Here is a 20,822-nt window from a genome sequence, read left to right as displayed (position 1 = left end):
AACACACATTATTGTAAGATTAAGATTTATTGTATTTTTTTACAAACTGCTCACACTCTCATGACAACTAAAATTATACCAAAACTGCTAATTTCCCCCCAAACTTAAGGGTTTTAGGTCTTATCTATCCCATCATCAGAAAGTTCTTAGATACTGTGGGTTTTCTAGAAAATTAAACCTAGGAATGAAAATTCTAAATCTAACTATAAAGACCTTATCTTTATAAAAGTTATACTTTTCCTTTCTTCCACATCTGATCATTAAACTATCTGGGTTAAGCATGTGATGTGCACACATCAAGTATAAAAATTGACATTTTCGGGCTTCCCTGGTGGCGCAGTGGTTGAGAGTCCACCTGCCGATGCAGGGGACACAGGTTCGTGCCCTGGTCTGGGAAGATCCCACATGCCGCGGAGCAGCTGGGTTCGTGAGCCATGGCCGCTGATTCTGTGCATCCGGAGCCTGTGCTCCGCAACGGGAGAGACCACAACAGTGAGAGGCCCGCATGCCGCAAAAAAAAAAAAATTGACATTTTCATAGGGTCTTCTTCCCCTTAAGGAGTCTGAAGCTTCCACATGTTACCCCATTCAGTCTTACAGGTCCTTTTGAGATAGAGAAAAGGTCACGTGCTCAGGGCATAATCTAGACAGCTGAAGAGAAAAAGAAGGTTGAATTTTTCTACATGAGGAAAGAGGAATCCATGAATTCGGAGCTGAGGCATCTTGCTCAACTACCAGCGTCACATGACTGAATTATCTTGGAAGCAGCTCCTCCAGCCCCAGTCAGGCCTTCAGATGACTGCAGCCCCAGCTGCTATCTTGACTGCAACTTCTTGAGAGACCTTGAGTCAGAACAACCCAGCTAAGCTACTCCCAAACTCCTAACACACAGACATGGGATGAAATAATAAATATTTATTGCCACCAAGTCGGGGGTAATTTTTTACAAAGAAATCTTGAATCCACAATTCTTTGGGAGAATACAGGAATGGGAAGATGTCATGAGATGCCATGTGCAGAAAAGGAACAGCATATCAGGGATCATAAATTTAGAAGCAGAAGAAAACTGAAGCCAGAGATGACTAGGAGAAATGTAAGCCACCCCACCCAAGAATCCTCAGAGATGGTGAAAGGGATGCTACATATCCCCATATGTAGGATGAGAGGTTGAAGCAATTGTATTTAAATATTAAATTACATACAGGTAGCTAGCATTATTTTAAAAGGAGAGAATATGAGAAAGATATCTGAAAAAGAGGGAATAGCATGTGAACATTCTGGACATTAGTTATCCCCATATTTTGGATGAGCCATAAAGCATCCCAGTTCATAGCCAGGTAACCGAATTAGTAGCAGTATTTGGCCTGCTGCCTCTATTTTCCTTCCTTAAAACAAAAACATATGATAGCTGTAAAGCAAGAGTGCTCACAGTTGATGAAACTACACCTTTGATTTCTGAAAATACAAGCTGAACTATAAACTACATAGTCAAAGATACATAAAAGCTAGAGAACTCTCTGGTTCATTTCTGATCTGTTCAGAGATCTGCCCTTTCCTATACAAATATTTCTCCCATTCAGTGAAATCTTACTAAACACCCCAGGAGATGGAGAGTGTGGCCTAAAAGTTGGGTCTCCATGACCCCATCCTTCTGGATTAAAAACCTGAAAAAGACAAGCCATCATGAGTGGCAGTGGAGTTTAGAGGGGCATAGACAGGCATGAGAAAAATGAATCCTAGCTTTTTTTTTTTTTTTTTTTTTTTTGCAGTACGCGGGCCTCTCACGGCTGTGGCCTCTGCCATTGCGGAGCACAGGCTCCGGACGCACAGGCTCAGCGGCCATGGCTCACGGGCCCAGCTGCTCCGCGGGATGTGGGATATTCCCGGGCTGGGGCACGAACCCGTGTCCCCTGCATCAGCAGGCGGACTCTCAACCACTGTGCCACCAGGGAAGCCCAATCCTAGCTTTATTGTTGTTAAAACATGCTATGTGATACTGGACAAATAGCCGCAGTTTCTCCTTTGACAGAATGAGGAGTTAAACAAAATAATCTTTGAACTCCTTTCTATCTCCATGATTCCATTTTCATATTTTATCTATAGAACACAAAATAAAAACACAAATGCTTTCATTTTCCCACAATTTTGCCATCAAGTAGGCAAGGCACCCAAATGATTGCACAAATGCTTCACATTTTATTTATATGTTCTGGAGTCATGTGAACTGAGAGGAGAATTTTATGAACAAATCAGATTTGGAGGGTAGTGGGGACAAACAATAAAGATGTAATACAACCTCTACTGCCTTTCCAAAACAGATTTTTCCTTCAAGGTTTCATTTTCATCTACACTTTGAGCTTTAGAATTTTGGGGTGAAGGAATTCTGCCATTGTTCTAAAAGACTTTCCTTCTGGGCTTCCCTGGTGGCGCAGTGGTTGAGAGTCCGCCTGCCGATGCAGGGGTCACAGGTTCGTGCCCCGATCCGGGAGGATCCCACATGCCGCGAAGCGGCTGGGCCCGTGAGCCATGGCCGCTGAGCCTGCGCGTCCGGAGCCTGTGCTCCGCAACCGGAAAGGCCACAACAGTGAGAGGCCCGCGTACCGCAAAAAAAAAAAAAAAGACTTTGCTTCTGTAATGAAGTGTCAGCCACCTGCTTTCTAAATCCAATTACCACAGAAAAAGTGGGGTGAATTGCAAGCCTATATTTTATGTCTGCATATTGCAGCCATATGCTCCTTCTCCCCACTATTCAAAGCGACGCCTGAACTTTAAAAGTAGCAGAAAAGACAGCCTGTAGGAACGGCAGCAGGGGACATGTCTGCAATCCAGATGAATTGGTAGATGACCTTCAAGTTCCAGGTCTTTCTCTGTCTCTCCAAGCACAGAGCAGGTTCACATAGCCACTCCCATGAGTTTGGTGTCCTTCGCTGGGAGCTGCATGATGTTAGAGAATAAATAAGGAAAGACTGACCCTTGTCAATTCAATGACAATATTTCAACCTAAACAACCATCTGCAATCACATTTTTTTTTTTTTTTTTTTTTTTTTTGCGGTACATGGGCCTCTCACCGTTGTGGCCTCTCATGGTGCGGAGCACAGGACCCGGATGCGCAGGCTCAGCGGCCATGGCTCACGGGCCCAGCCACTCCGCGGCATGTGGGATCCTCCCGGACCGGGGCACGAACCCACGTCCCCTGCACCGGCAGGCACTCTCAACCACTGCGCCACCAGGGAAGCCCTGCAATCACATTTTGAAGGCTCTAGGCCTTTTCTTTTTTCCTCAACATTGTCTCCTGTCCCTGGAAAATTGCCTGGCACAGAGGAAATGTTTAGTAAATACTGGCTGATGTCTATAGCCCTGCCTTGCTGGAGGAGGTGGAGGGAGGGGAGATTTCATTGCTTATTAGAAATTGGGTCTTAATTATCTTAAATTAACTCAAATATCAGAATATTTAACAAACAAAACATGTCTCTAACTTCTTTACACTGTGACTTTCGAGGCTCCTTTCTCTTCACTATATCCGTCAGTGCAAATTAATTCAGATAAACGAACTCTCACCCAGTTGCTGATAGTGGACATTAGCTTCTAAGAGCTTAAAAAGCAACTCTTTCTGAGCAAGTCATAGCACTATGTCATTCGCTATCAAGGTATCCTAATGGCTTGGCAGTCCTCTGAACAATTTACTGCATTTCTGCCACCAGTGAGCAGATAAGCTGTTCTGTCAAGCCTTATCTTGTCCAATCTTAAATAGATACAGTCCAGAATCTGTTTCTTTGTCAAGTCTAGGCATATTCAAGTTTCAAAGACAAATGAAAGGCAACATAAAAAAATATCACCTTAGCCGTCTTGTTAGACTTAATAATCAGGTTTTTTCAAACACTTGGTCAATATTTTTCCAACTAAAATGTATGCTGCCATTGTTCAGTGTGTTACCAAAATGCAGACACAAAAGGGAAACAGTGTGTTCAATCATTCTCTTCAGTGACAAAGCTGCTTTTTTCCAAGCAAGTTGAGTTTCATGTATAATATATAAGGAACATGAGCATTGCCCTAAGGGTACTCAAGACACAGGAGGCCTGTAGAGTATGCCAAAAAACTAGTGACAATCTGCCTGATATTCTCCTTTTGGGGGGATAAACACAAATACCTTAAACAGCTGATGTGGAGTTTGGGGAAGAAAGCTGCCTTAGATTTTCTTTGTCTACTGGATGGTACTTGGATGCCACCTCAAACACACCATCTTCATCTAAACTGCGGTGTCATCTTGAACTCTTCTCTCCTATATATTCCAGATTCACAACCTCTGTGGATCCTTCCCTCATAATGTCTCTTGGAATTGTCCCTTCTTGGGGACACTGGATTGTCATTATTTTAACTGCCTCTGATGATCCTGATCAGACTCTCTCCTCTCCAATCCATTTTACACAGTCCAGATGGTTTACTCTTAAGAAAAAAGATGACAATAATCAATCAAAAATGGCTACCATTCAGGGGATGCCAAGTGTTTAACTGTCTTATGTAAATTATGTTATTTAATCCTTTACAACAACCTAATGAGATAGGTACTACCATTACCCTTTCCTTTTTTTTTTTTGGTGAGAAAACTACCATCTCACAGAGGTTAATTAACTTGCCTGGGTGATCATGTCTGTCAGATATCAAGTTTCCTGCCTTTGCCACTGCAACCCTCTGCCTTCCCAAAACACATCATTTAATGACCCCAAACATACAATTGCCAAACTCCACACCTATAATGCAACCCCACACCACCAGTGCCCGGTACAAACACCATCGCTAGTTGCGTATATTGCCCTCTTATGTGCCTTACTCATTTCAGCTTCCCAAATTTTGCTCATGCCATTGCACTAGCCCAAATGCTCCCTCCTTCTTCCTTACCCCAGGTATCCAAACCCTGGTCCCATAGGTCACGTCCTGTTTACTAATTGCTGTCACAAAACTGCCTGGCCCGTTGTCTTCCCACCCTTCTCCTAGCTTCTCCAGCACAAATCGTCATGTCTGTAAGACTTATCACCTCAAATAAAATTATGTTCTTTGCATGCAAACACTAGTCTTTCAGCTTCCTTTGCCATATAATTGCTAATAATGGTAGACACATAGGAGAGGTGTTCGATAAATATTCAGTGGCGTAAAGTGAATATAAATAACCATTTAAAAATGCGAAAAAAAAATGGGCTTCCCTGGTGGCGCAGTGGTTGGGAGTCCGCCAGCCGATGCAGGAGACACGGGTTCCTGACCCGGTTGGGGAAGATCCCACATGCCGCAGAGCGGCTGGGCCCATGAGCCATGGCCGCTGGGCCTGCGCGTCCAGAGCCTGTGCTCCGCAACAGGAGAGGCCACAATGGTGAGAGGCCCGCGTACGGCAAAAAACCAAAAAAAACGCAAAAAAACAAAAAAAACGCGAAAAAGAATGTTCAGAATCTCTATTTTATACTGTACGATGTTCAATGACATTTCACAGTCTATCCATGTCTAACTGTACGTTTTGTTCATCACCTAGTCAATTTTGGCTACTTATCCAGTATGTGATTTTAATAATAGTAATAATTTCTGTATTCTCATTTCTGCTATATTTTAGGTTTTCAGAGTGTATTTCATTTAAAAGAGAGAGAGAGAGAGAGAGGTCACCAGGAACAAGGGACAAGTTTCAGAGCTTCAGGTTAACTTGCTTCCCAATTCCCCTTCACCTTTCAAAATCCAATTCGTAATTCTTTGATTGATAATGGGAAAAGAAAGCTCTTTGCCTTCTTCGTTTGTGTCTTAATAACCTTTCCGTTTTGTGTTTTTCCTGATCCTCAATGATAATTTCGTCACTGTCTTACCTTTTCTGTTTTTAATCCTTAAGGCTCTCATTGCCAAGCCTAACTCATTTGCCTGAAGCAGAGCTTAGCAAGACTCTGACCCTATTAACCCAGCTGTGGCACACAGCATTAAGGTACCCCATTTGTGATTCACTACTATTCACTGCTATTGACTACTGCTACTTGGCCTGATATATTGGCTTTAAGATGATCTGACCCCAGTCATCCTTCACTATAAATTAAGTGGCTGGAATGACAGATGATCCTCTCAGTAGCATGTTCAACCACAGTGGAAGGAGGGAGAATAGAGTAACCACAAAGAAAAATCATAGTCCCACAGGAGAAAAGTGGCATCGTGCTGACAGGGAAGAGGATAAGTAGGCTGGGGTCAAGACGATTACTCTGGCAACTGCCAGCAAAGTGCTTTGCCATTCCTGCAGACCACAACTAAATTCTATGTATCAAGCCCACAAGCTTTATCCTCTACAATTTAGTGATGGAGACAAATGAAGATATCTGTGTTTATCACTCCCAGTCGATAATCCTATCCCTGGTAAAAGAAGCTGGACTTAAAGCTGGCTTCGAGTTCCAACTCTACCTTGGGCAAATCGCTGAAACTCAGTTTCTTCTTTGCAAAATGAAGATAATAGTGCTCATTCTGTTCTCTTCAAAGGTGAAAGACCAACAAAAGTGATAATAGACATAAAAATGGTTTGAAGAAAAAATGTTTTAAGTATCATACAATTTAAGACATATTATTGTGGTATCGCCATTCATTCCCCTCAAAATACAGAAATATGAGCAGTCTGAAACATCCATAACATCCTTTTTCTCCTAAGCTATTTCCATGGAGCTTCCCCTTTCAGCTTTTCATGTTGACCAGATGACCTGGGAATTGTCTGTTTGCAGAATTCCATCCTTATCAATCTTGGTCAACAAGCTCCTGTCCATCCATCATCCAGTTCTTTTCAATGACCCAATGGGACACTTCATTTCTGTTCTCTGTAGTTCACAAACCTCATTTGCTTGACAAAATCTCTAAATACTAGCTGGCATTTAAGGAGAAAGTAATCCCCAGGTAGACATTTCACGGAATAAGCATAATCTCTAACATTTCAAGCTGAAACTTGATTCAGATACTTTTCTTATAATCACCAAGTAAACACAATATGAAAAAACAGGACTGACTACACATCTTAATTAGAGAGTGAGCTTTCATTGTACAGAGATTAAACGCAGGTTCTCTCTGAATAGCCAGCTTCCTTATGTGAGAATAAACAAATTCAATGAACAAAAATACAATTCGTTACACAAGTTTTCAGGCAAACACCTGCTGAATAAAAAGTGAAATACACCTTTGGTTGACGAGTAGAGATTTTCCATAGCAGGTAAGCCCATCGTCCGCATTTTGATCCTATACTTATATTTATCATCAAACCATTTCCATAAAACCAAATTATGATATTGAAAGGTCTAGCAGGAAATGCTGAATATAATGTTAAGAAGCCTCCCATGAAAACAAAGACATCCACATCTCCCTAATTGGCTCTGTTGCTGTAGCTACCTTAGACTTGCTGAGTCTTGGGAGTTTTGTGAATAAATACAACCAATATCAAGTCTGCTGCGTAAGTGCTTAGTTCATAATATGACAAATATAACAACTCTACCTTATTCATAAGAGTAAATCAGACTACCCTTAAATCTACTGTGTGTGAATGTTCTGATACTGTGAAATCTCACCCAGTTTTGAGTTTCTTTCAGTAGATGCTACAGTGGGATTCTGCCGGCAAGTGAGCAGAAAGTGGGTCAGTGACTGACTCTGTAGGTGTTTAAACAAGACTCCTTGGAGCCCAACAGCATCACTTGTGATGAAGGAAATTCACAAAAAGGAGGGGAGGCATGCAAATTATGGCCACACACTTTGCTCCCTAAGGAAAAAAAAAATCCTTCAGAGTTCTAGGGATGGTTTTGGGAGCCACTCCCTCTTCCCCTTAAGTTTCAAACTAAAACTTCCATAGAAAGAAAGCAGACTCTTTAAAGCAGCCTCTCTCCTCTCCTCCACAGCAGCTCTACACTGAAATGAGGTGCCAAGAGCCTGGCAGATCCTCGGCATCAGCTTGGGAAGGCAAAGATTTCTTATCTTTGAGAACTCCGAACTCTTGAAGGCTCTATATTTTGTGCGCCCGGCCGATTTTTCGCCAGCGAGGCTCTGCATGTTGGGAATGTACACAGGTCGGGTTCTGTCAGTGACCGGGACGCACATGCGACATCTGGGCACCTCCAGGTATCACCTTGCAACCATTCTGGAGTCTAACCCGCAGGCCCTCTTTCCAATTAAGTGACCGTTCCAAGGAGCATGCTCCTGCCGTGTCGTGGGGGACCGGTCAGGGTCTGAGCAAGGAGGTTCCGTGACATCCTTGCGCTAAACACTCAACTGTTTGTTTTCTGCAAAGTAACACAACACATTCCGGTGGCCACCACAGCCCCCATTAGCTCCTCGGCTGCTCGCACTGACTGGCATCGGGATCATTGCAATCGATGCTTTAAAAGGAGCAAATCTTAGTCTGCGGGAACTTCTCTACCACCGCTGTGAGACTGAGAGGGGAGGGAGAGAAGAAAGAAAAGCCCACACAAAAGCAGCCAGCCCTGCAAGCTCCGCCAGCACAAAAGGCCCGCTCGCTGGTGTGGAGCCGTGAGGCTGGGCTGGAGCGAGGAGACAGGCCAGTCCTCCGAGGCCTGCACGCCTCGCCCCACGCTCCCGGAGCTGCCCCCGCGCCCCCCGCGCCGGGGCACCGCGCTCTGGCGGGGGCGCAGGGCGCACACCTGGCGCGCCCCGGGCTGCCGCGCTCCCCGGGCTGCACAGCTACCGGGGCGGCTCCGAGCCGCCAGGGGCTCCGGCTCCGTCTCTGCCCGGGTGCACGGTCTGCAGCCGCGGTCGCCCGAGTAGCAGAAGCCTGGCCCGTCCTCACCTGTGCGCCTTCAGCCGCGCAGCGCGCAGAGGAGAGCTCTGGTGCCCGCGCTCGGCATCCCCGCGGCGGCCCCTGCAGCGGTGGCGACTCCCTCCGCTGTCTGGGACGCCAGGGGGAGGGCGCTTCGCTTTGTTGCTTATTCATGAGGCCGCGACTGAGGCTGGGGATTGGGCGGCGGGAAGATGTGCCCGCCCCGGCTCGGCGAGCACGGACAAGAAGGCTGTCGCCCCGCGCCCCTCAGCGCCCACTTCCCCGCCTCCGCTCCCGCGATGGGGATGAGGCGTGGGGCCGCGCGGGTCCTACCAGCGTCCGGGCTCCTGCGACCCCTTCGGAGCCTCCCTGCCCTCCTGCCCCGCTTCGAAACCTGGGCTTCTGCGGCAGCTCTGCCTTAGTGCCTACAGAGAAGAGACCAGGGCACCGTTTTCTCTAGAAGAGCCCTAATTTCTCTGGTCCGTGACTGGGGCGAGGGGCGTAAGCTGGAGGCCGCTGGTTGTTCCTCGTGAAAACTGTACGGCTTAGCCCTCAGCCGTGCCCCTAAGTAGGACCCACTAAAGTAGCCCTACACCAAGTGTTCCCTTCTCAATCAGAGAAGTCGAAAATAAGGAGTAATAAGAAGGACTGTTTCTTGAGCCGTTACTCCTGCCGGGCACAATGCTAGGTGCTTCACTCAGTACCTGCTTTTAATCTACTCAACAACCCTCAAATATAGATATTGGTAATCCGCTCAACTTAACAAAGGAGGAAGTTGAGGTTGAAGGCTGTGCAAGTTGCCCAAGGTTTTATGGCTAAGGTGGCCACCGGGAATTCATGACCTTCGTTCTTGAGTTTCTCAAGGACTCAGTTTCCTTTATCTGATCCTCCTAATTTTGGATAGAATCTAAAGACCCATTCTAGAAGAACCCCACAGCACTTTACATTTGCAATGCACTTTCCACATACATCATCTCTTGTACTTATTAACTCCCTTCTTTATAATAGCTTAGTCTGCTTTGTAGCTATTTGTAAACATCTTGAAGTCAGAGCAAGGTCTTGTTCACCTTCGACCTCCACATCTAACACAATGCACAACTATGCACTATCTTTCCTACTCCACCTCTCTTTAAAATATATTATGTTTGTATTTCCAGAAAGGTAGTCAAATAGGTGTCAAATGCATGTGATTGGACTGAATCTGTAAGACGTTTTTGATGTGTATTCAGTGTAATACAATATAATACACTGTACTGTGACCAGGCCTTCTACATGGATTCAAGACACACCAGATGGATAAGCCACACATCCAGCTGAACCAAGATGTGTTTCAACATTTTATTTTCTGCTTCTGCTGTTTCTGTGCCCCCCTTCCTGGGGGCTGGGAGGCCAGCGCTTGTGGTTCAGTGCAGAGCCTGGGGTCCCTCAGCCCTGCTGGCTCTTCCCTTTGCACAGTGTGCTGCAGAGCCTCCTCCACCCTCCTTACCTCCACTGCCCACACTCCAGCTGGGCCAGGGCTGGAGGGGCCTTGTGATGAGTCCCAGGAGTTGCCCTCGTGCCTGGGAATGCAGGGACGTGGACCCGGGGGTCAGAAGTCTGAAGCTTCCCATCTACTTCTTTAAGGCCACTGCAAGTGAAAGATGTAAAATGTAATAACGTTTGGGCTTCCCTGGTGGCGCAGTGGTTGAGAGTCCGCCTGCCCCTGCAGGGGATGCGGGTTCATGCCCCGGACCGGGAAGATCCCACATGACGCGAAACAGCTAGGCCCGTCTGCACGTCCGGAGCCTGTGCTCCGCAACGGGAGAGGCCGTAACAGTGAGAGGCCCGCGTACTGCAAAAAAAAAAAAAAAAAAAAAAAAAAGTAATAATGTTTTCTGGCCATGAGACATGACTTTTGTTAAACAACAAGAAGGTGTATGTGGGTGTGGGTTCACGTTGAAAGATAGTAAATATTCTATATAATGAATATAGCAATATATACATCCAGGATTTGGGCTTTTGGTTATTGATTGCCTGGTGGATTGTTTAAGAAAAATGGGATAGCAGCTGTTGGATTTTCACTCAGAAGCATGTTCATTTATGTAGATGCCACTTTAAGCTTGATCAGAATTAAATGTGAGATTTCTTATATAAAAAAACATTTTATTTTCATGTCAGTTTTTTGAAATTCAGACCGTATCTCATAAAAATAATGTTATATAGTGTGGTGAGATTCCCAGCTAGACTGCAAAATTGATTCTATTTGACCCAAATGCAGTTAAATAATAGTACTAATAAAAAACAACAAAATCAATCAGGTGGACCAAAGGACCAAGCAGAATAGGAGAAGCCAGCAGGAGAAAGGGATTACAGCTCTCCATGCACCTAGAGCCAGCCCTACACACAAACTTGAAATATTCAGTTTCTTTGACATCTTCCTGGCTCTCATTCTGCATCTCTCTCAAACATCCTAATGTTTTTCTTAGAGACCGTAATACTCTTAAGTCCCAACTATAGAACTCCACTTCCCAGACTGCCTTATTCTCAAAGTTTTCCATTCTCCCAAATTACCTTTCTCCCATAGTAGAATTCCTATTTCTCTTTTCCTTGATACAAATTATTTCAGCTTGCAGTTAAAATGATCTTATTGGAACTCATTTATACTAGTCCTTTATCCTTCCCCCAATGGTTTGTATTGCTTTAAACAACTCTGATTAATGCAATTTATCTCAGCAGCTGCTGTTGGTACGTGGCAGTGATAATAAGATCCATTCTCCCACCCCGGCATATACACAAATTATAAATCAGGAAAAGTCACACTCTAATCAGTAAATCCACGCACTATGAATGTTATTAGTCTTTTATGGGTAAAGCAAGAAATCGTATGTGTACATTAAGAGAATTTGGGAACACCCAAAATTCCAAACAATGTAACAAGGAAGGAAGCTCAGGAAGGCAGTTTTGGTGTTGCCAGATTTAGTAAATTAAATAGAGAATTTCCATTCAGTATTTGGGACATTCTTATGCTAAAAATTATTATCTGAAATTCGAATTTGACTGTATTTTATCTGGTAACCTTTGCAGTATTAGGTCATTACCTGGACCTGGTTGGTAAAAACCTTTTTGTCTGAAAGGTTTTGATCACATGAAGAACTGGATAACCAGCCAAAGAGCCAGGGGTGGACAATATTCCTGCAAATACCACCCAGAAGAGAGAGTCTTGGTAATGAGGACCTGAGCATTGTGGTGTCCTTGGTAAGGCTATCACTAAATTGGGTAGAAATGCTCTACAGTATATCAACTAATTTTCTTTACCAAGTACCAAGTAATCTACCTGACAGCTTGATCCCACATGTGTGTTGCTTATAAGGCACTGCTGAAATGAGTGTATGTGAGCTGGATTGTGTGTGTCTGTTTGCAACCAAGGTAACATCACCAAGGTAAGTACCACTTAAGGGCTCACGTTAAGGACTCTTGAAAACCAGCTGGCAAGACTTCCCCAGACTCTGCACCGCTGTTTCCTGAGGATGTTTTTTTGTTTGTATGTTTTAGTTTGTTTTGTTTTGTTTTTGTTTGAAATTACACCAGCGACAAGCATGTGAGGCAATAGAACAAAATGAATTGAAAGAGGCACACGAGAAAATATTCTCCTTGGAAGGCTGAGTTTCCCTGGAATCTCCTCAAAAACATTTCCCTCAACTTTCTGAAAGTTCCTTTCTTTCAGTGATTTTCCCTCCCTTTATTTTTGAACACTTTAAAACTCCTGCCTTGGGGCTTCCCTGGTGGTGCAGTGGTTGAGAGTCCGCCTGCCGATGCAGGGGACACGGGTTCGTGCCCCGGTCCGGGAAGATCCCACATGCCGCGGAGTGGCTGGGCCCGTGAGCCATGGCCGCTGAGCCTGCGCGTCCGGAGCCTGTGCTCCGCAGCGGGAGAGGCCACAACAGTGAGAGGCCCGCGTACCGCAAAAACAAACAAACAAAAAACTCCTTCCTTGGATTTTGTTGTTCTTATAAGCTCCCAAGGCATCCAACAAAGAGGTCCAGCGATGGAAGAAGGACAGGAGCTGCTAGAGTAGTGGTCATTTGCATATTGGATATTTTGGTTCTCACTGCAGAAGACCGTCTTATTTTCCTGGCCTTCCTAAAAGTTTATGAACACGAGCTATGCAGCATCTCCCAATATTCTCTGCCCAGGTGCTCCCTGACTCTAATTCTCTATTGAGGACTTTCTGTTTGCTTTTAATTTTTTAAGTTGAAATTCCTAGAAGTAGACTTCAGTATAAAAGAGTATTGCTAAGTATACTCTACTCACTCTGGGTATTCAATAAATATTTGATGGTTGTGGTGATGATGATGTAGTAAATAATGGTAATAATGTTAGAATAAGCTGTTTAAATTCTGATACATGTTTTCATTGCATTCAAAACCCTCAAACAGGGGACTTCCCTGGTGGCACAGTGGTTAAGAATCCTCCTGCCAATGCAGGGGACACGGGTTCGAGTCCTGGTCTGGGAAGATCCCACATGCTGCAGAGCAACTAAGCCCGTGTGCCACAACTACTGAGCCTGTGGTCTGGAGCCCGTGAGCCACAACTACTGAAGCCTGCACGCCTGGAGCCCGTGCTCTGCAACAAGAGAAGCCACCGCAATGAGAAGCCTGCACACGGCTCGTTGCAACTAGAGAAAGCCCGCACGCAGCAACGAAGACCCAACACAGCCAAAAATAAATAAAAATTAATTGATTAATTAATTTAAAAAAACAAAAGACCCTCAAACACTTGACAGACTTATTTCAGTACTAATGAGCTTAGATTTTTACCTTATACTAAATTATGTCTTCAGTATGCCGTTTACTGGGAAGACAAGTAAGTAGAATAAATCCAATAATAAAATGGTTTTCTTTAAGCAAACTTTTGGAACAGCAGAATTTTTTTGAAGTATAGTTGATTTACAATGTTGTGTTAGTTTCTGGTGTACAGCAAAGTGATTCAGTTTTACATATTATATATATTCATATTCTTTTCCATTATGGTTTATTACAAGATAAGGAACATAGTTCCCTGTGCTATACAGTAGGACCTTGTTGTTTATCTATTTTATATATCATAATTTGTATCTGCTAATCCCAGACTCCTAATTTATCCCTCTCCCACCCCCTTTCCCCTTTGGTAACCATAAGTTTGTTTTCTATGTCTGTCAGTCTGTTTCTGGAACAGCAAATTTTTATACACTGTAGTTGCTTTTAACTGTCAACACAAAGTCCACAATATTTACCTACCTTTATTATTTAACTCTTATTATACAAACACCCGGATGAATCTTCTTGCTTCTCTTCTTTCCCCCAAGAAACCTACTATAATTGTGGAAGCAGAATATTATATGCTTTATAATCCCTTCTTTTTAAAATCTGTTATTTTCTATATTCCCTTATTAAGTGTCAGGTTTCTTTAGGCCTTGAACTTTCTGATTCTGTTTTGACAAGTGGAATTTTGTCTGTTGCCTTGAAAAAGCAAGATAAGAGAGGAAAGAGCTACTGATGCAGGTACAAAAAGAAAATTTCTAACAGTACAGCCATTTAAAAAGAAACTTTTTAGATAAAGTCAAGGCTGAAAACATTTACAAGAAGGAAATCTTGTCTCTCTCTCTTTCTCAGCCATAAATCATGTCCTTGTGAGACTGTCGGTAAAAAAAAAAAAAAAATTAAGAGATTTGAACATCAAAGGTCTAATGTCTCCTGTGGAGTATACCCTTTAATCCTAAATGAATTGGTCATCATGAATAACTCTATTCAAAATGGCATCTATGGGCTTCCCTGGTGGCGCAGTGGTTGAGAGTCTGCCTGCCGATGCAGGGGACACTGGTTCGTGCCCCGGGCCAGGAGAATCCCATATGCCGCGGAGCGACTGTGCCTGTGAGCCATGGCTGCTGAGTCTGCGCGTCCGGAGCCTGTGCTCCACAACAGGAGAGGCCGCGGCAGTGAAAAGCCCGCGTACCGCAAAAAAAAAAAAAAAAAAAAAAAGGCATCTATAACTCTAGAAAATATATGAATTGCCTTTTACAATGTCAGACAAAAGAATTTAGCTCCATCTTTGTCTCTTTTTTACATGCCTAATGATAAATAAATCGATGACGTCAATAGATTCCTAATATTAAATAATGAGCATGAGATATTTATTATTGACATATGGTGTATATACCTACTGCCTATGTTGCAAAGAAAAATTTACTCCTTTCTGCCTCTACCAAGGACAGAATTAAAGAAAATGGCTTTACCGGGAACGGCAAAGCTCAGGTCCAAGTAACCACTCTTGTCAGAGAAAGTTCTTAGAGATGGGAATAGATTAGTGAAAGAGGTTATATATTCCCTTTTGTTCTAGGTTTCTAAAAAAGGACGAATTTTATGCTGGCTGGGTTGGGGGTTTCTGGCGAAACCCCATTAGCTCACTCAACAAGGAAATTATAGGAATAGTTTTAAGTGTGGGAAAACTACCAACTATATTAACTATGGCTAACCACATTGTTGTTTATTATCTGCTTTCCAACAAATCTTGCTTATTTTACATTTTAAAAATATGATTTGGGTATTAATATCACACTCAGGATACATTATATCAATCTGCAGCACACTGACAGCAAAAGCAGAGAACAGGATATGATGAAGGGGGCATCAATACCATTACAATGAAGATGTTCTTGAGACTCATAATCAGAATAATGCCAACAATTTGAACATTGGTTTACTAAGCTTTAAATATGGCATGGACATCAGTGCATCTCCTTCAGTATAGCACTCAACCTCAGGCTAAATTCCTTGTCCTTACACATTTTGGCTAATTCTTCTGGCTAACCTGTCTAAGAAACAGCAGAATTGAGTCTGTGTTTCATAGTCATCAAGCAATAAGCAGCACATCACTTAATGTGGGCTATGCATTTATTTTGGCATTGAGTTTAGCTCCATGGTTAATCAATCAACAAGGTTTTTGTTTTATGAAAAGAATGTGGTTTATGTGACGATATCTAAATTGGACTTAACTTTCCTCACAGATCTCCAGTTTAGCTGAGAGGAAAAGTTTATACACACAACATTATGAATAATACATAATATAAAATTTCCTCATGTGCTTCTAAAAGTGGCACTGATTTTTATCATCTTCTTTCATGATACCACTACAGAGAGGAACTCTGAGAAAGCCTACGCAGAAAGTCCATGTCCTGATACAGTTAGTACATGTGTTATGTAACCATTTCCTCTCTCCCCCTAAAATTGTAAGTTCTCTGAATTAAGACAGTGTGTTTTATATAGTCTCACATGTCCCAAAACACCTAGGCAGTGCCTTACTATTCAAAAAGTATTTGTTGACTATTTAATTACGGCCATAAGCCCATTACCAAAATAAACAGGGTAACGCCCATCATCTTACAACTATGAAGCAAGAACTAAATACTACTAACCAAAAAGGAAGTTTGACCAGCTTCAGAATGAAATATATTAATCTCATAAAAATTGGGAAGATATATTCCATTGTAAGTGGATTTGAGACTTAGGATTTAATTATTTTTTACATTCTGTGTGGAAGGGTTATTCTGTGCCTGTATATGTCTTGTCTGAAACCAGAGAACTAGGCCAATTGCTACATCAAGTCCCCTTCCTACTACAAGTCTGCAATCCTTTTCATTGGTAAAGTTCACATTCATTTAAAGAGAAGTTGCACATGAAAACAAGATATACCCTGAGAATAAGATTAAAAAGAAGAAAAAAACTGCTTCAAGCTGAATCTAGAACTCATATTCTATCCAGGCCCAAATCCCTTGAAATAGCCAGAGTAGTAGGTTTTGTTTTATTTATTCTTCGTTATGACCTACTATATAAAGGAGACATAAAACATGCATTTTGCAGAATGAGTTCAAAGCAATTCTTCCATAACTGGTGTACAGAAATAGCCAAAGAGAAAAAAATTTTCTTCAGAATCAGAGTGATTGAAAATATGTCGCATACAGAAAAAATTACTTACTTTTGGACTGGTCTAAAGTGTGAGGCATCACCACAAAAGAAGAAATAAATTTGTCCCCAAAAGATTCCCAGTAAAGATAAATGGGATGATCATGTGATGCTCTTTCTTTTCTCTTTTTACTTTTAGGAGCTTTCTATAAGTGGTTTCCAGGCCTAGTGACATGTTTTGTTTTCATTCCATTTCTCTCTTTGTAAAAGGCATTTTAAGGCACTTACCACTGCCAGCTAATGTTCATTTTATGACATTTTTCTCCACAGATGAGCATTTTTCACTCAGATCATATTCTGCTTAGTTCATCAAAAATATAAAACTTCTTTTTTTCCCTGTCAGACTTCATTTTTCCTGTAAATTCTATTTCTCTGGTCTTCTTTTATATATCATACCTCTCTGCTTGTTTCCTAGATTCCATGCTGCTGCTTTTGAAATGTATTGTCTTCTCCAGTGTGTATATTGTTCCTTGTTTCAAAGATGCAAGCCTGGGCACTTTGGCCCGATCCTTTTTTATGTCAGCGTCTTGAATCCCAGTTTACTGCTGCGTTTGAAGCTGCCTCGAGGACTAGAACCAAATCCCAGGTGATGCAATGCCCTGTTCATTCATGAGCAGTTTTACAGACCCATTCCTTTGCCCAAGGCACAATCTCAGCAATTGGCTCTACGTGGGAGGGGGAAATGTGGCAGGAAGGGCATCATAAGCAGACAATAAAAAAAAAAAGATACGGGAGGGCTTCCCTGGTGGCGCAGTGGTTGAGAGTCCGCCCGCCGATGCAGGGGACACGGGTTCGTGCCCCGGTCCGGGAAGATCCCACATGCCGCGGAGCGGCTGGGCCCATGAGCCATGGCCGCTGAACCTGCGCATCCGGAGCCTGTGCTCCGCAACGGGAGAGGCCACAGCAGTGAGAGGCCCTCGTACTGCAAAAAAAAAAGGACACTGAAACCGCAAGAGGTTGCCCGATACCAGCGGAAAGCCCATGCAGGAATCCTCGCCTCTGGATTTGTAGCCCAGGGCTCTTCCTCTCCTATACAGGCTATCTTTAGTGGCATGGTCCTGTTTCAAAGTGGGAGAAACATGTTCAATGGCTTAATCGAAGATTTAGCTTTACAGTGAAGCATCATAATATATGTTGACACCTCTGTGCCTGGGCTCCTGTTCTTTCCTCTGACTTGAACACTTTTGTCACCTTTCTTCTTTGGCTGACTAAGGATGTTACTCTTCTTCAGGACTCAGCTGGAGCATCGCCTCCAGGAAGCTGTCTCTGATAACCCAGGCTGGGCTAAGTGCCCTTCTTCAGGCCCCCATCACACCTGGGCACACCTCTGTCATAGCACTCAGGTTCAGAATAGCTACTTCTCAGGCACCCAGTCTCTGCATTGGTGCTGTGCAAAGTCTGCTTCCTGCATCCCACTCCAGCCTCTATCACTTTCCAGGTTGTATTCTCCCCTTACCCTGTATCATACCCTTGCCCATATTCCCCCTCAGTTTGTACCAATCCCCCACCTGTATGCTTCTCAGCTTTTGTCCTCCCAGCCTATATCCTTCCCAACCTACATACCCTCAACATATTCCCCTGCCAACTAGTAGTCATCCCAGCCTGTATCCCTCCCAGCTTGCATCCCCTCCCACCTGAATATGTCCTAGTTGCGTCTTCCCCACCAGACTGTATCTTCTCACCATATCCCTCCGGCCTATATCGCCCTGTGAAAGGAAGAATTCTATCAATAAAACAGCTCCAAAGATGCCTGGTCCCTGATATGCACACACCTTCTCCCAGTTATTCAATCAAACTCTAATTTAGGTGCTGCTGTAAAGGGATTTTGCAAATGTAATTAAGGTCCCAAATTAGTTGACTTTAAAATAGAGAGATTATCTGGGTAGGCCTGATCTAATCACATGAGCCCCTTACATCTGAGTCTAAAGGTTGGAGACAGAGAAATGAGAGATGTGAAGCATGAGAGGGCATGTGGAGAGGGCCTGATGGCAAGGATCTACGGGTGCCTTCCAGTTGCTGAGAGTGGCCTCCACCAACAGCCAGCAAGAATGGGGGGTCTCTGTTCTACAGCCACAAGGAACTGAATTCTTCCAACAACGACGTGAGCTTGAAAGAGGCCCCTGAGCTCCAGAAAGGAATACAGCCCAGCCGACACCTTGATTTTAACTTTGTGATACCCCGAGTGGAGAACTCAGCCTCACCATGACTGAACTTCTAATAAATGGGTGTTGCTTTAAGCCGCTAAATTTGTGATAATTTGTTACACAGCCGTAAAAAAGTAACACAACCAAGCCCTGCCTCTATCTCCCCAGTGTGTATCCCCTCAGCCTATACCCCCCAAGCCTGAATTTCCCCAGGATGTATCTCCCCAGCTTGAATCATTCTGCAGCCTGTTTGCCCCCCTGCCCCAGCATGGATCCCCCTGGCCTGCGTTACTCCCAGCTGGTATCATTCCCCAGCCTGAATGCTCCCCGCCCACATACACACAACCTGTCACATGCAATGCCCTCATCAATGCAGGCACACACACACGCACACACACACACTTGTGTCACTACCAGCACCGATTCCTATGCACAGCACAGCACCCTAAGTGATTCAACCCAAGGAACACACCAGTCAAATCCACAGTCCACATTACCATATAGAGATTTTGTCTCCTTTCCAAGACCAGTGAGCAGGGCTGGGCATCCCAAAAGCAAAACTGTAGTCTCTCCTCCTTTGCTCCCTTGAGTCTCAAGCCAGTCGTGAGTAGACTGTCGGCCCCACTTCCTAAGCTCTGAGTTCTGCACTAGTTTCTCCAGCACTCTAGAATCGGAGGGCCCCTACAGGTGGCCAAAGGTACTCCATTTCCAAAGGAAATGAACTGGGCCTCAAACCCACTGGCCAAAATCCTTTCATCCCTCCTCTCTAAGGCTCTGAAAATCCCTTTCCTTCAGGAGTATTGCTGACATTCCTTCTTTCCCTGCATTTCCCACCTCTGTTCCAGCGCCAAGCATTGTTTCCTCTCCTTCTGGACTTTTTTTCCATTTGTGCTATCCCACAACTTACATTTGCAAGATGGTGCTTTTCTCAGTCATGTATTCCTCCATAATATATCATCGTACCTAAACCAGAACTCTCTCTGAGGTGGTTGGGGTGAGTGGCATAAGTTGCTAATACTTACCTTCAAAAAGCAAACATTAGGTGAAGAAGATGGAATATCAGCATAAAAGGATAAATACCTTTATAGATAATAACCCTACGAGGTACAGTTATACTCTTATTTCACAGATGAGGAAATTGAGGCTCAGAGAGGTTAAGTAAGTTGTCAAAGATCACACAGCAAGCAAGCAGCAGAGCTGAGATACCAACTCAGGAAGTCTGGCTCCAGAGCCCATCCTCTTGCCTGCTCCACTGAACACTTACTAGGTGTGAGGATCACTGTGCTAAATAGAGTGTGTGCACGATTTATGTGACAAAGGAGAAGGAGAGAAAGCAGAGAGAACTGTGTGCTAAATTGATAGGGAAATTTTCCACAGAGAAAGTGGGGCTTGAGCTAGCATGACAGGAAAATTAGGACTCAGGGTTACAAGGGTAGGGTGTTCAAGTCGGGGGAGTGGGATGAACTAGACATAGGAGTGAGAACATGCATTTTCTGGTACCATAATTTGCATAGGGAAATCATGGGAAATAAAGCTGGAGACAAGATTGTTGCTGCCTTGAATGTCAAGGCAAGGAATCTGGCCTTAGTTACAAGGCAAAAGGGAAGGATTCTAAGCAAGTGATTCGTGAGAAGGGTGGGGCAGCTGAATATGGTGACTGACTGGACTTGGGAGATGAAAAGAATTTAAAAATTTTTCCAAGGTTTAGTGCTTGCGTGTCTAGAATAATTTTAGTGTATAAAATTGATGACTAATAAGAACCTGCAGTATAAAAGAACAAACAAGCAAACAAACAAAACAACTAATACTAAACTTTCTTTGGGTTATTTGTATGGAAATCTGTTAATATAAATGTTTCAGACTTTACATGAAATTTCTAAAAATCTTATATGTTCTGGTATAATGTTATAAGTCATAATTCTAGTTATTACTTTAAAATATATA

General features: G+C 43.5%; 1 protein-coding gene across 4 annotated transcripts in view; it reads right to left on the bottom strand.

Annotated features, from left to right (window-relative positions):
* Positions 1-19,469, bottom strand: part of ARMH4 (armadillo like helical domain containing 4) — a 148,640-nt gene extending 129,171 nt beyond the window's left edge. For 3 of the 4 annotated variants that reach the window (XM_079914448.1, XM_079914451.1, XM_079914449.1), the window contains exon 1: positions 8,789-8,945. In XM_079914448.1, the coding sequence (XP_079770574.1) occupies positions 8,789-8,932 (144 nt within the window). In that variant the 5' untranslated portion in view covers positions 8,933-8,945. Of the gene's footprint in view, positions 1-8,788; positions 8,946-19,375 lie in introns of those variants that run through there. The other variant, XM_079914450.1, reaches the window with a different exon arrangement.
* Between the last annotated feature and the right edge of the window lie 1,353 nt (positions 19,470-20,822).

The sequence above is a fragment of the Stenella coeruleoalba genome, assembly GCF_951394435.1.
Source record: "Stenella coeruleoalba genome assembly, chromosome: 2".
NCBI classification, from domain to species: Eukaryota; Metazoa; Chordata; class Mammalia; order Artiodactyla; family Delphinidae; genus Stenella; species Stenella coeruleoalba.
Note: the sequence above shows the minus strand (reverse complement) of the source record. Positions and strands in the feature narration are given on the sequence as shown.